General features: G+C 38.0%; 1 protein-coding gene across 3 annotated transcripts in view; it reads right to left on the bottom strand.

Moving 5' to 3' along the window:
• The window catches only part of LOC108706796 (major facilitator superfamily domain-containing protein 12), a 54,696-nt gene extending 38,489 nt beyond the window's left edge, over positions 1–16,207 (bottom strand). For 2 of the 3 annotated variants that reach the window (XM_018243512.2, XM_018243511.2), the window contains exons 1-3: positions 15,732–16,206; positions 12,003–12,589; positions 9,154–9,364 (exon numbers count right to left, since the gene is read on the bottom strand). In XM_018243512.2, the coding sequence (XP_018099001.1) occupies positions 9,154–9,364; positions 12,003–12,267 (476 nt within the window). In that variant the 5' untranslated portion in view covers positions 12,268–12,589; positions 15,732–16,206. Of the gene's footprint in view, positions 1–9,153; positions 9,365–12,002; positions 12,590–15,731 lie in introns of all 3 variants that reach the window. The other variant, XM_018243509.2, reaches the window with a different exon arrangement.
• Between the last annotated feature and the right edge of the window lie 203 nt (positions 16,208–16,410).

The following is a 16,410-nucleotide window of genomic DNA, read 5'->3' as shown; positions in this document are numbered from 1 at the left end:
CAGGCATAAAATTATTTATCAATAGCTAAATGATGCTTCAAAATCGATTAATCTTTTATGTCATGAGATCACCCAAATTAATTTACCCTAAATAAATATATTTACAAAATTATTTATCAGCATAAATACAACTGCAGTGTGGAAGTATTGATGAATGGAGCCTGCGAGTTTTGTTTGAGAGGACATTGCAGCGGATAGGGCGATAAAGTACTATGCGGCAGACCGGATGGTGGTTGTCTCTACAATCCCTAGTATGACAAATGGAGCGGTAATGTAAATTGGGATCTGCTTGTAATACCCACAGAAAGCATGGTTTCTGAAGAAGCTAGCCGCTAACAATTAATTTGACTGTAGCAGAGGGGATACGGCTTGGATAAAGGCATTAACCTCTAACCGTGATTGTTAGAGCCCATAGTAAAAGGAGAGCATTTCCCCCCCCCTTTTCTCATTTCAAGGGGATAATATTTGCACTCCACTCTCTGTCCCACTGTTCCACAACAAAACAGATCTTTTATTCAGGATGGAAAACTGACCAGTTTATAATAAGCCTAATGGATAGTGCAATATTTATTAAAAGCAGGAGAGTGCACGGCCATTAAATATAAATACAATTATTTATCAATAGCCCAATGAAAATACTGGCTTTCCTAACAGTTGCCCCACATTTTATTAAGTTGATAAAGGAGAAGGAAAGCTCTAAGACAGTTTATTGCCAACATATTAGCCACAATAGTGCAAGCTAAAATGCTATATTTATTCTGCAGAATGCTTTAACATACCTGAGTAAACAGCTCTAGACACTGTTTCTGTTTGTTTAGGATAGAAGCTGCCATATAACCTTGGTGTGACATCACTTCCTGCCTGAGTCTCTCCCTGCTCACTTACAGCTCTGAGCTCAGATTACAGCAGGGATGGGAGGAGGGAAGGGGAGAGGAGCAAACTGAGCATGCTCAAGCCCTGCCCTGGAGGTTTCAGCAGGAAGTCTGATACAGAAGCCCAGGTGTACACAATAGAAGGAAAGAAATGTGATGTTTCTTTTGACAGAGGGTTTACTGGTGTATTTATATAGACCTTTCTGATAACGCTTACTTAATTTTAGCCTTTCATTCTCCTTTAAATGAAAACTATACCTCCATAATTAATACTTAAACAACACATAGTTATAGTACATTACCAAAATGTAATACAGTAGAACCGCCATTTTACGTTTTTCAGGGGACTAGAAAAAAAAATGTAAATTCCAGGATATAGGTGGGACCACATATCATGTAAAATGAGGGAAAACTTAAAATCAGGGGATGTAAAATGGGGGTTCTACTGTATATACAGTCATAAAACATTTGGGAACGCCCACTCAGCCTGCATAATAATTTACTCCACTTTCAACAAAAAATATAAAAGTGGTATGTCATTTCCCAGAAACAGCCGAGTACTGGGTGTTTTCTGAACAAAGATTTTTAGTGAAGCAGTATTCAGTTGTATGAAATTAAATCAAATGTGAAAAACTTGCTGTGCAAAAATTTGGGTACTCTTGTAATTTTGCTAATTTTAATGCATTTAACTGCTCAGTACTGCTTACTGCCAACACAAAATTGGTTGGATTAGCTTGTTAAATCTAGAACTTTATAGGCAGGTGAGTCCAATCATGACAAAAGGTATTTAAGGTGGCCAATTGCAAGTTGTGCTTCTGTTTGACTATCCTCTGAAGAGTGACAGCATGGGATCCTCAAAGCAACTCTCAAAAGATCTGAAAACAAAGATTGTCTCAGAGGTTTAAACTGTTAGTTTTAACTATAAGGAATTTAATCAGGAAATGGAAGGCCACAAACACAGTTGCTGTAAAACCCAGGTCTGGCAGGACAAGAAAAATACAGGAGCGGCATATGTGGAGGATTGTGAGAATGATTACAGACAACCCAAAGATCACCTCCAAAGACCTGCAAGAACATCTTGCTGCAGATGGTGTATCTGAACATCGTTCTACAATTCAGCGCAATTTGCACAAAGAACATCTGTATGGCAGGGTGATGAGAAAGAAGCCTTTGTGCTACTCCCCCCGAACGGACAGATTACCAGTCTGGGCCTGCTGACCTCACACCCAAACATGCTGTTCCTGCCTACCTTTTCCTCTCCTCTCTTTCTAAGCGTTTATTGGTGAGGAGATTTCTCACACACAATTATAGTGTGGTTGAGAGAGCCGCCTGCAGGGGAGAAAGCGCGCTCACAACAAATAAGATATGCTCATGCACAAAGGCAATTCCTATCTACTGCGCATGTGTAACAGTCTTGGTCTTGCGAGGAGCCCAGTGACTTCTGGGTACGACAAGCATTTGTAAAAATCGTCAGCTATTGATCTTTTAAACGGAGGCTCATATCACAGAGTTTTCTACACAGATAGCCTGTATAGAGGTACACCTATTCCTAAACTTGGTATTATATTTAGCCTTTCCTTGTCCTTTAAATAGTAACCCTTAAAACAACAGGCAACATCAATTTAAAAAGCTCCCTGTTTCAGCAGAAGCCTATATATATATATATATATATATATATATATATATATATATATATATATATATATATATATATATATATATATATATATATATATATATATATATATATATATATATAGGTTGGAAGGATCAGCACACTCCATTTTGCGATGAAAAAAAGTGTTTTTTTATTATTAAACACACATAACTATGTGTTATGTGTGTTTAATAATAAAAAAACACTTTTTTTCATCGCAAAATGGAGTGTGCTGATCCTTCCAACCTCTATGTATGATTTATTGATCGTGCACCTCGAGTTCACAAGCTAAGGAGTGCGGACACCACAGACAATTTTATATATATATATATATATATATATATATATATATATATATATATATATATATATATATATAATATATATATATATATATATATATATATATATATATATATATATATATATATATATATATATATATATATATATATATATATTTATATACATATATACACACACACATACAGGGCAACCCTTTTGAAAAATAACAAAAGTGGTATAACGGTGATACCTTTATTGACTAACTAATATAATCATAGCAAGCTTTCAGAAGTTCATTTTAGTTCTTTTTTTTTTTCAAGCTGATTATCAGCTGGAAAGAGGAACTAAAATGTTCTGAATGCTTGCAATGATCTTTTTTCCTTTTTTAAGACGATTATCAGCTTCAAAAAGGAACTTAAATATTCTGAAAGCTTACTATGATTATGAAGAAGTGCAAAATCACTCCCCTTAGAGCTCATTCAGGAACCAAATTCTTTTCAACGACAGGTGGTAAGTATAGGGCCCCAATGTAGCCTGTGCCCTCCAGCATGCTCTACCTTTCATGCCTAAATGATGTGGAAGTTAGAAGAAGGGTTTGTGACTGTAGAAGTGTACCTATTTCGTCTCATAAATACATAGCTGTCTGACCACAGTCGGCTCTGTATTCATGGGTAGTGATGGGAGAATCTCTCCCGAAAGATCATGAAAAATCGTGAAACCGTAAAGTTCACGAAAAAATTGTGAAATTCTACCATTTTAATGAAAAAATTGTGAAATTCGAACGTTTTCACAAAAAAAAAAATCGAGCAATTTGAACCTTTTCACGAAAAAACCGAGCAATTCAAACGTTTTCAGGAAAAAATAGTGAAAATCGGAAATGGATCCCGGAATTTTCACCAGCGAATTTTCACGCGAGATTCGCAAATTTATTGCTCAATTTCAGAAGATAGAGCCCTGTCTTCCATGTCATAAATTACTTCTTATATCTAGCATCTGTAAATTAATTATTTGTTGAAAGTAGAAACCCTATTTGATGTTAGAAAAGCGGTGTACTAAAACCATTGTATTCTAAGCAAATTAGCGTTTATCTGCTGCTACCAGTCTAGAATGTCAGCTCAATGGCTACAGAGTAGCTTATTTAGATAAATTATAGCTGGCAACACAAGGGGCCAATAAACACTGCCATTATTTCCCCTCCATATAGAGTTGGTAGCTTATCCATCCATGCATGGGGCCCTGGGAGTGTCCTGCCCAATCTAAGAGCTTTGATTGTAAGCTTGCCTAACAATATACAGTTGTAATTGTGGCTCGATTCTGGTGAACTTTTTTTCTGTATATGTAAACTGGTTGGTCTTGTATTTGTATCCCTTTACTCTGTAATGCACCGTGAAGAACAATGGAGAGATATAAATAATAATTAACTTTTGGTTGAAAATAGGTCAGATATCGACCAGACAGGTTTGAAAACACTGTACTTTTACTGAGGGAATAGAGTTGGAACGACACCTTGAAACATGTAAGTTACTAGTGTTGATAAACGGTACTGAAATTTCCATTCATACTATATGTATTTAACTTTTTTTTCCATTTTTCTGTGATGCCTAAATCCAACTATTCTGCATGTTTTGGTTCTGGCGAATACATCCCAGGTAATATAAAGGGCAAGACAAACAACGCAGATGCTTTGTACATAGACAGAGAAAAGTGAATCCACTCCCATTCGGTCTTTTGTGTCAGCCTGCGTGCAGCTACACTGAGCAGATTTTGGCCAAAAAATCCATACACCGGCTAACATCGTGCCTGTCAGTAAAGTTACATTAAGAAGTGGATGTAAGCGTATCATCCACAGTGTGTACAGCCTGGGGATCCCTCCAGTAGTGTAAGTTTGTTGAACATGATTAATCATTTGACAACTTGTCGAACATGTGCAAGACATTGTGTTTCATATCGCACACCCCACTGGATCTAGGCACCTAGTCAAAAAGTAGGAATGGTTGGTGAAAGATACAGGTAAAAATGGTGCAAAACAACCTGTTAAAAAACTGAATCATGGTAGAAAGTTTAAGGAATACAATCTTCACACTAGGTTAAAGGTGAATGTTCTGCAATGACCAAGTTCTGATCTCAATCCAGATGAGAACCTGTGACACTACAGGTATGGGATCAGTTATCCGGAAACCTGTTATCCAGAAAATTCCGAATTACAGAATGGACATCTACCATACACTCTTTTTCTCGTTCCTTTTTTCTGTAATAATAAAATAGAACTTTGTACTTGATCCAAACTAAGATATAATAAATCCTTATTGGAAGCAAAAATATCTTATTGGGTTTGTTTAATGTTTATATGCTTTTCTAGTAGACTTAAGGTATGAAGATCCAAACTACGGAAAGACCCTTTATCTGAAAAATCCTAAGTATCGAGTAGAAGTATGGGATAGCAGGTCCCATACCTGTACTAAAAGTGAGGTGCACAAGCATTATCTGACTAACCTGAACAGCATGGAGAAAATTTGCTTCACTAAAGCGCGAAACGGCTAACGCTATCGTAAATTTGCCAGCGTGACGTAATTTCGTTACTTCACCAATTTACTGGGAGCGCTGGCGTAAATTCGCTAGTAGAACAAAAATAATGAAGACGCGCTGCACATAAGTGCATTTATCCACTGAGAAGGGAGCACGAGGCTCCTGAAACGTTTGGTTATATTCCGCACATTAAAGCCTTGGAGGTACTTTAAGTACACCACCCGCATTGGCATCGCGTCTTCATTATTTTTGTTCTACTATTGAATGGATCCTGTTGAGTCACGTGATCAGGAGGCACGCAGAGCCTGCAGCATACAAGTATCGTGAGTGTTTTGGCACTATTTATTTACTGGCGTAAATTCGCTAGCGAAGTGGACCTACTCTAGCGCTACTTCGCACCCTTACGCCAGGCTAAGTTGCGATGTGGCGAATGGGGCGTAACTAGGCTAATTCACTAACTTGCGTATTTTACTGAACGTTACTTCTTGCGCCATACTTGCCTTCGCCACCAGAGACCAGGCGCAAGTGCAATAGAGTAGATAGGGCTTGCTTCAAAAAAAAGTTTACATTTCCAAGTCCCAAATAAAGCTTTTATAAGGGTGATAGGCTGAAAAAGATCGTAATTTTTTTGGGGGGTACCCTCTTTCCCCCCTACATTTCCTAACATATGGCACCTAAACTATACAGTGGGCACATGTATAGGGCAAAATAACAACTATTTTTTTTTTTATGAAGCTTTCCCAGCTTGTGTAGTGTAATGTATTTGGTGCTACATACACCTCCATTGTACTTTAACTTGGCGCCGTATGCAAATTAGGCATCTCTAGCATAACTTCGCTTTGCTTGACGAATTAACGCTAGCGCAACTTCGCTACCGTTTGCCTTCCTGAGCGCAACTTCGCATTTTACTGAATTTGCGTAGTGCTGGCGAAACTACAACTGGCAAAGTGCGGCGGAGTGTGGCGAAGCTGTCGCAACTTCGGATCTTAGTGAATTTGCCCCTAAATCTTTCCCATAGCATGCAAAGCTGGTATTATTTCAAAATGGGCTTATTTATTAATACTGGACATTTTTGCACCTGAGTAGCAACCCATAGCAACCAATCAGTGATTAGCTTGTCTTTCAGCCAGTTGGTAATTGAAGAGGAAAGAACAATGAAAAAATTCCAAGTGGAGTGAGGCCCATTTCCAAGTAAAGCCGTAGCTCAATATTTGAGCTACTGCTTTACTTGGAAATGGGCCGCACTCCACTTGGAATTTTTGCATATTGGAAAAATTGATTGGCAACCTTTGGACTGGGGGTTGTCTTGGTGAGAAACCATTTCATTAGTTTTAGTATTTTTTTCATTCACCTTTTCAGTTTCTTTATTTCTGGACTATTTATTTATTGATTTTGTTTTTGGATAGAGCTATACACCAGTATTTCTGTGTTCAGAAAGAACAATGAATGCAAAATTTGTATATGTTTCCATGGATGTTTAAGCAAGCCACTGAAAGCTCAAGGTTCTGCGAACATCTGATACCTTAGGGAAGGGTCTTCAAAAGCAGTGGTGTAACAGGGGTTGCACCAGGGCCCACACCAAAGCAAACACGGTGAGGAAACTGTGCGTCTGGAGGGGGGCCCAGTGCACATCCTGCACCCAGCCTGGAAGGAGGTAGTTATGTTACTGTTCAAAAGTATGTGTGCAAAGTAAAAAGTTAGAGTTAGAGAAATTGGAAATAAAAGAGGAGAGAAGTCATGTGCAGAAGGGTAACTCTGGGGGAGATATTTCAATTAGAGAGGCAATGTATGGGCTAAAATCACACACATATATATATATATATATATATATATATATATATATATATATATATATATATATATATATATATATATATATATATTTTTTTTTTTTTTTTGTTTTTTGTTTTTTTCTTGGGTACTTTGTAAATACAGGTATGAAGATTTATTATCTGGAATGCTTAAGGTTGTAGGATTTTAACTAAATTCAAAGTATGACAGTAACTTAATGTAGGGACAGGGAGGGACAGCACTTGTAAAGCAGGAGAAATGTATATGTATGATGTAAGTATTTATGAAGGGTGGTAACTGGATTATATTAGACAAGGGAAGTCCACAGAAAAGTGAAATAAGGTAATATGTATCATAAAGTGAATGAGTATTCTGGTTATATAACATTAAGATCATATGATAAATACAGGTTGATTGAGCACTAGCCTTAACCTTAAAGAAAACTGACTATTTTTTCAATGCACAGAATTATATAAAAAATAGAAAAGTACCCCGTCAGTAACGTTTTAATTAATTCATGAACTAATTAATTTCCAACCAATTCATAAATATTAAATATAAAGTGCCAATTAGTGCATCTATCCAATAGGTGTTAACCAATTAATAACCTTCAATTCATAAACAATTCATGATTGAGCCCAGCTAAATAAAGTTAAAAACGACCAAAGTTCATTTAGGAAGTGCAATTAATTTGGACAAGGTGCTTAAGGTTAAATGAATTGATATTTAAAAAAACAAACAAAATTAAACTAGAATACTATAGTGCCAGGCATTTAAATATCCAGGCCCGGATTTGTGGAAAGGCCACCTAGGCCCGGGCCTAGGGCGGCAGGATTTTAGGGGGGCGGCATGCTGCCAAACCACACCCACATTTGTTCAATAATACTGGGGATGCGCTGGAGAGACAATTTTTTTAATTTCCCATGCGCCAATCCCCATTGCTCCTGTCCCCCTGGAGGCGACAGGGGTGACGGAACGGTAGTGGGCCTAGGGGCGCCCATTATGTAAATCCGGCCCTGTAAATATCCATTACTAAAAAAATAAATTAATTCAAAAGATCAAGATAGATTAAAATATGACCAGAATTGGGTAAGGGCTAAACAAATGCTACGGTCTTGCAGAATAGAGAGAGGATATAATGAAACATAAGAAGGTGGAGCTGTCCCAAAGCTAGCTGCCTATTATTTTCTAAGACTGGGAATTAATTAGTTCATGAATTAATTGATCAGGCACACATTGCACTTTAATTTAAAGGGACCCTGTCATGGGAAAAATGTTTTTTTTTTTTTCAAAATGAATCAAGTTATTAGTTAGAATTCTATTATTATTAGAATTCTGCACTGAAATCCATTTCTCAAAAGAGCAAACAGACTGTTTTATATTTAATTTTGAAATCTGGCATGGGGCTAGACATTTTGTCAATTTCCCAGCTGCCCCTGGTCATATGACTTGTGCCTGCACTTTAGGAGAGAAATGCTTTCTGGCAGACTGCTGTTTTTCCATCTCAATTGAATGTCAGATTTCAAAATTGAATATAAAAAAAATCTGTTTGCTCTTTTGAGAAATGGATTTCAGTGCAGATTTCTGCTGGAGCAGCACTATTAACTGATTAATTTTGAAAAAAAAATTTCCCATGACAGTATCCCTTTAAGCCACTCACTTATTTCAATTCAAGGGATTTAATTGATTGCTAGACATTAATTAAAACGTTACAGACGGGGTACTTTTCTATTTTTTATATAATTCTGAGCACTGACCTTCTACTAAGATCTTGTTTTTTGGTTGGGATTTAAGAGTTCTCTTCTTTTTTATTTTTTAATTGCAGTCATGCAAGCCCAATGCAGAGCTATGATGAATTATAAGGACCAGTCTAAAGACTGTTAATCAGACTTCGGCAACACAGTAGAGAATGGATCACTTCAACCTGCACAAACACATTTTTATGAATGCAATTTAAGAGATAAATTGTTTTATGTGGTCAGAAAATAATTTAGTTGCAATAATTGTCATGGTGCCACTTACCGGAATGCAGTGAGCTCCACTTTGTCATGATCATTCTGTGCCAGATCTGGTATGAGAGAGAGATGGGAGATCTGTGTGGCTGCCCATCCAAACTGGAAGATGACAATGAATGGGATAAAGTATATCAGGCCTACCCACTGTGGGGTGTTCAATGTGCAGCCCAGACATGGATTGAATATAAAAGGGAATGACAGAACCACACTTAGAGTTCCTGAGAGATAAGAAGAAAAAAGAAAGAAACAATAACAATTTAAAATCCAATTTCAATGCAATATGCCTTTGCATTTCATGATAGAAATTTTTACATAACATATATTATTTAAAAAACTGTTGAAAACATCATAAAGACTATTGATCCCATGGAGTACTTTTCTAAACAATGTTTATAGCAGAAACTTAATTAGAACTGAAATCATCATAAACCTTTCCACTATAAAACTTTCCGTAATGTGGAGCACAGTGCTTACAGCTACTTAAAGGGATACTGTCATGGGAAAAAATTATTTTTTTTCAAAATGAACCAGTTAATAGTGCTGCTCCAGCAGAATTCTGCACTGAAATCGATTTCTCAAAAGAGCAAACAGATTTTGAAATCTGACATGGGGCTAGACATTTTGTCAATTTCCCAGCTGCCCCTGGTCATATGACTTGTGCCTGCACTTTAGGAGAGAAATGCTTTCTGGCAGGCTGCTGTTTTTCCATCTCAATGTAACTGAATGTGTCTTAGTGGGAAATGGGTTTTTACTATTGAGTGCTGTTCTTAGATATACCAGGCAGCTGTTATCTTGTGTTAGGGAGCGGTTATCTGGTTACCTTCCCATTGTTCTTTTGTTTGGCTGCTGGGGGGGAAAAGGGAGGGGGTGATATCACTCCAACTTGCAGTACAGCAGTAAAGAGTGATTGAAGTTTATCAGAGTACAAGTCACATGACTTGGGGCAGCTGGGAAATTGACACTATGTCTAGCCCCATGTTAGATTTCAAAATTAAATATAAAACAATCTGTTTGCTCTTTTGAGAAATGGATTTCAGTGCAGAATTCTGCTGGAACAGCACTATTAACGGATTCATTTTGAAAACCTTTTTTTTCCCATGACAGTATCCCTTTAATATCCACTGCATTACATTTAACAGAAAGAAAAAGAAAATGCATTCTGAGAAAAGCTGCATGGAGGCTAAAATAGGCAAATGCAGTAGTTTTAGCTCCCATGACCATGTAATTCACTACAGACAGACTTGACTTAGCAGGCATAAAATTATTTATCAATAGTTAATGATGCTTCAAAATCGATTAATCTTTTATGTCATGAGATCACCCAAATTTTTCCCATGACAGTATCCCTTTAAGACCTTTAAACATGGAAACAAAAAACCTCAGTTGCTGCACACATCCGCACTATTCATTAAAATTAATTGCATCTAGAACCTCTCCTTGCATTTGTGTGTTTTGGCACAATCTACATATATGCCCAACAATGATGGTAGTTCCACAGTTCTCACAGCGGCCTGCATCAATACACACACCTAAAAATTGGGACTAAAAAATTTGGAGCACGTGGCAATAGCATGCTTGACCACATTTGAGTCCGATTTTTGTCGATGTGCAGACAAAACTGCATGGTTGCAAATGTTAATAATTTTCTATTTATATATTGCTACTATCAACAAGTGTGTAGTGTTATATATACAGTTCAGGCTGTGGTGCACTCCAATCCAGCAGAGTTTTACTGCCTGGGTGCGGTCATATATAGTGCAGATAGTCGTGTTCCATGGAATGACGCACTCCAGGACTTCATAATGAGATCAAGCAAAGTGAAGTTTATTTGTCAACGTTTCGGTCCAGTCTGGACCTTTCTCAAGACATGACATGAAGTCCTGGAGTGCATCATTCCTTGGAACACAACTATCTGCACTATATATGACAGCACCCAGGCAGTAAAACTCTGCTGGATTGGAGTGCACCACAGCCTGAACTGATATATATATATATATATATATATATATATATATATATATATATATATATATATATATATATATATATATATATTATATATATATATATATATAGATATATATTGAGAAAGGTCCCCAGGAGGGACCGAAACTTCGGATTGTAATGCGATAAATAAAAGTTGTTATACTTTGAAAATGAGAGTGCGGATCCTTCATCACTTATATCACAAATATTGATCAAGCACCTCCAATCAACTACTGTCAGAGTGCGGGCACTCCAAGAAATTAATATATAATATATATATATATATATATATATATATATATATATATATATATATATATATATATATATATATATATATATATATAAACACTACACACTTGTTGATAGTAGCAATATATAAATAGAAAATTCTCAGGTTTCAATAAAACTCACCAGTTACGAGAAGAGGTCCAGGTGCACCGCCCTGAACCCTCAGCTTAGGGAGCGGAACCACAATATAAAGAAAAAGAGCAAACACTTGCAAAGATGTAGTTTCATGTTAACAGTGAGGCAGAACCTGGCCAATAGAGTATGGATTAATTATTGTTGGCCTGGGTGAAAATTGGCCTGGTGAAACGGCACAAAACTTCTCTTGCAGGGGAATAGTCTTTGCCTTTTAGAAAATTGCCGCTTTCCCTATTATTTTGGGAAATTTTTTCTTTAAAAAAAAAAAACCAAAAAAACACACACTTTGCTCTTTCGTAAATTTGCCCCAAAGTCTCCTTGACATTGAATATTTTAGACACCTTTATAAAGATGCCCCTGCTGACAGATTTGGTGTAGAATTGTTCAAGATAACAGGTAGTTGGTTTAGATGCCTATTTCAAAAAGGAGTCTGGAATCACTTACCCACAAGATGCCAGGACTTCCTGCGCCCGTACGCCAGCAAACCAGCGTGCCGGTCTGATTCATAACCCACCAAGGGCGTGCATAAGCCATCCGCTATTTGGCCCACCAGGAGAAGCATTCCCGCGTAGAAAGAGTCGAAACCTAACACGGAATGGAAGTACACCAGGAAATATGTGAACCACATTGAGGCACACAGGTCGTTTAGGAAATGCCCAGTGGCGAAGCTAAGCCGCTGGCAGAGAGGCAGAGACGGTAAATCTACCATTGTGTGACAGGGTTGCGCCTCCAATATACTTTTCCGAGTTCACTTGCTTCGCTTTTAGGCAGCAGTATCTCAATCAGCATCTGCTACCTGGCTTCCCCCGGGAAGTTCTGAGCTTGAAAGCAGAGCGTATATTAATTAGCATGGCACCAGTATACAGAATGGATAATAAAAGTGGCCAACCTCCCAAGCAAACCTCGGCGCCACCGTAATACACAAAGATACAAGATATTATTCGAACTTCATAGAAAACAAATTACAATTTCATTAGTTAAATCCAACATCCTTAATTGAACCAGATCCTAGTCCTCTAAATGCTAATCACCTCTTTTTTTTTTTTTTTATCAATTCTTTTATTGCATCTCATTGTACATATAGATACATTGTAAGTACAGATCAAGGATTTCCACTTGTACAGTACAGTAAATGCAAATTAACCAACAAAAGAAAACACAAAACAATAACATTACGGTGTCATCATTCATTTATACATTTATCCACTGGCTCCCCTTACCTAACATGTCTCTTTTTTGGTTTTTTTTTTTTTGTTTTCTTCTCCCCTTTCTCTTTCCTCTTTTCTTTTTTGTACTATTAAAAAAAACAAAAAAAACAAAAAAAAAAAAAACCCCACCAGGAGTTTAATTATATACTTTTAATTACCTATGTGTTGGGGGGTAAGATTGTGTGAGAGGGCAGTAGTGTAGTTCATGGGTTCATGCTATTATCCTCCAGGTCTATCCATATTGACCAGACTTTCTCGAACTTCTGAGGACAACCTCTCCTTATATAAGTAAGTTTGTATAGTGGTATAGCTTTATCAATCATATTTTCCCAAGTTGCAACCTTCGGGCCCTCTGCGGACTTCCAATGTATTGCTATTGTTTTCTTGGCATACATACAAAGTATACTAACTAGGGTTCTTTGGGCCCTCCTATGTGAAAGGTCCTCCACCTGATTGAGTAAAATCACCATAGGGTCAAGTGGGAGGGTCAAGTCAGTTTTTTCTAGTATAATTCTTGCTATTGCCTTCCAGAAGTGTTGTGATCTGGGACAGCTCCATATTAGGTGGAAAAAATCAGCTGGGGAGTGTTGACACCTGGGACACTCTTGTCCAATAGCAGGGTTCATTTTATGTAGCCTCTGTGGTGTAAAGTAGGTACGGTGGAGATACTTTAATTGTGTTAGTCTATCCCTGCTGCTAATAATCCCATCAAAGGTAGCTTCCAACACTTCCTCCCATATTTCTAAGGTAAGTTGTGGGATATCACAATGCCATTTTTCATATAGTTTGGTTAGAGAGGTACTTCCAGCCATTAACAGTTTGTTATAAAACATTGATAGAGGTTTTTTAAGTTCTTCATTGTGGACCATAGTTTCAATCAGGCTTGACGATGTATCAATATTGGAGACAGCCTGAAACTGGGTCCCCACCGCATGTCTAAGCTGAAAATATCGAAAAAGCATTTCATTGGGGAGGGAAAACTTTTGTTTCAGCTCCTGAAAGGATAGTAATGTGCCCTCTAGTATAATGTCTGAAATGTACTTAATATTGTACCGTGCCCACAGTTGGGGGTCTGGGATTGTTTTCAGTTGTGTAAGGATTGGGTTACCCCACAAGGGAGTATACTGAGAGCAGTGTGGTTGAGATTTCGGAAAGTGTTTTATAGCCAATTTCCATGCCTTAACTATAGTTATCATTGGCAGAGTGGCCTTATTAGTATAGGCCGTACCCCTATATAGAATATTTTTAAGTTCTTCTAGAGATCCCAGGACCTTAGCTTCAAGCAAAGTGGCCGCATTAGTTAGCGAGGGTGAGGTCCATCTCCAAGCTACGACTAGCTGTGCTGCTATATAGTACATGTATGGATTTGGCGCCGCTAGCCCCCCTTTTACAGTTGGTAGTTGCAAGGTTTGTAGCGAAATTCTGGGTTGTTCCCCATTCCAGTATAGGGTTAGCATAAGTCCTTTGAGCCTATGAAAGGTTGTGTGGGGTATAGTTACGGGTGATTGGCGAAAAATATATGTCAGTTTGGGCAAGACTATCATTTTAAAAAGGTTGATTCGCCCAGCTAGAGTAAGTGGAAGAAGTCTCCAGTTATTAATCTTCTGATTTAAGTATTCAAGTATGGGGTTCACATTAAGTTCTGTAAACTTCCCCATGTCAGGATGAATCCATACTCCTAAGTATTTGAAACTGTTCACCCAGTTTAGTTCCCGTGCCTGCGTAGGGAGAATTGGAGGGAGTGGGTCTATTGGGAGAATTACAGATTTAGTCCAATTAATTTTAAGACCTGAAAAAGAAGTATGGTCATTAATAATATTCAAAGCGTTTATCAGGGACTGATTAGGGTCAGCTAAGTACAAGAGAGTGTCGTCAGCGTACATTGAGATTAGTTCTGTCATGTCGCCTAACTGTAACCCCTTCACTCCCTGTGAGGATTTAATGCGGCATGCCAATGGCTCCATCGCCAGAGCAAATAACAGAGGCGACAATGGGCAACCCTGTCTCGTTCCACGGCCTATTGGAAAGAATTGTGATAGTTTGGAATTAGTGCGGACTTTGGCTATTGGTAAGGTATATAGTGCTCGAATCCAGGTTATAAACGTTCGAGGTATTCCCATCTGCCTTAGGGTAACCCATAGATATTCCCACTCTACAGAGTCGAACGCTTTTTCATTATCCAATGAAACAATCACTCTGCTACCATGATTGTCATGTTTGATGGATAAATTAGTAAAGAGCCTTCTGAGGTTTGTGTCAGTCGATCTTCCCAACATAAAACCAGTTTGATCAGGGGAAATTATATCTGCCATAGAGTCAGCTAGTCTCATAGCAAGTATTTTCGCTAAGATTTTTGCATCAACATTAATAAGTGAAATTGGCCTGTAAGAGGCACATATTAATGGGTCCTTTCCTGGTTTGGGTATGAGGACTATTAAGGTTTCTCTCATAGATTTTGGGAGAGGATTCCCTTTGATCACACCATTGTATAATTTGGTAAGGGGGTGTGCTAACTTGTGTACATGCTGCTTGTACCATTCCGCTGGCAACCCATCTAAGCCTGGTGTTTTCCCCGCTGGAAGAGCCGCTATAGCGGCTTCAACTTCCGCTATGGTGATGTCCTGTGCTAATTGTTGGGAAATCTGTTCAGAAAATGCATTAGGTTGGATAGTGTCTAAATATCCCTGAAGACCATCTGTTGTTATTTGTAATTTGGAAGTATACAGGTCCGAGTAAAACTGTTCAAAGGCCTGGTTTATTTCCTCCGGGGAGGAGGCAAGGTCACCGTTAGGTAGTTCAATTGCTGGTATAGAGGTAGACGACAGTTCCTCTCTGGTTAACATCGCCAGTAGCTTGCCTGTTCTATCTCCGTGTTCAAATATATTGGCTTTTTGAAAAAGCATATGTTTTTTGGTTACCTCTATTTGTGCTAGGTTAAGAACTTCTTGGCATTGTTGCTAATCACCTCTTTAGCAATGCAAGCACAACACTAGCATGACACCGACAACCCCTGACTGCCATCCTAAGTAGCCAATCAAACTAGCGTTGGTGGGCGTATCCTTTCAAGGCCTTTCTCTGCAATCAGACTGCATATTTGTCCACTAGATCAGGCTTGTGTATAAGGGAAGAGGTGTATTCCCCGGCTTCGGCTCTTTCATCCCAGCATGTGAAAGTTCCAGCATTGGATGGAATGGAGGATTTCCTGCGTTGTTGTTTGTAATGATCTGGCGGCGGTACAAGCGGTTTCATGTGTCCGAAGTGCACGTTTGCTTCTACCCAGATATGTGCAAGTGCGCAAAAATATCACATGATGTTTGATGCTAAACAATCGCTCGTTGTTCACCAAGGCGTTGTGGCTGTGGTAAATCACACAAACTGCAATGGATGATTGTTGAGTCTTTTTCAGTGTTAAGCTTTTTCCCCCCCTTAAGTTACAATGGCTAATTATTGCCCAACATCCTTCCTCTAAACAGCTCAGTCATCTTTTCTGGCAGCGAATTTAGCAGCAGCAATTGGTTTGAGTTCACAAATAAAACATTACAAATGGTTAAAAAAACAGTATTTGTTAAAATAATTTTTTTTACGTGTTTTCCTATGTACAAATGTGCACAATAGCTACTAAAGAAGAATCGTGAACGTTTGTC

Source organism: Xenopus laevis, chromosome 1S (genome assembly GCF_017654675.1).
Source record: "Xenopus laevis strain J_2021 chromosome 1S, Xenopus_laevis_v10.1, whole genome shotgun sequence".
NCBI classification, from domain to species: Eukaryota; Metazoa; Chordata; class Amphibia; order Anura; family Pipidae; genus Xenopus; species Xenopus laevis.
This window is presented reverse-complemented; position numbering and strand designations above follow the sequence as displayed.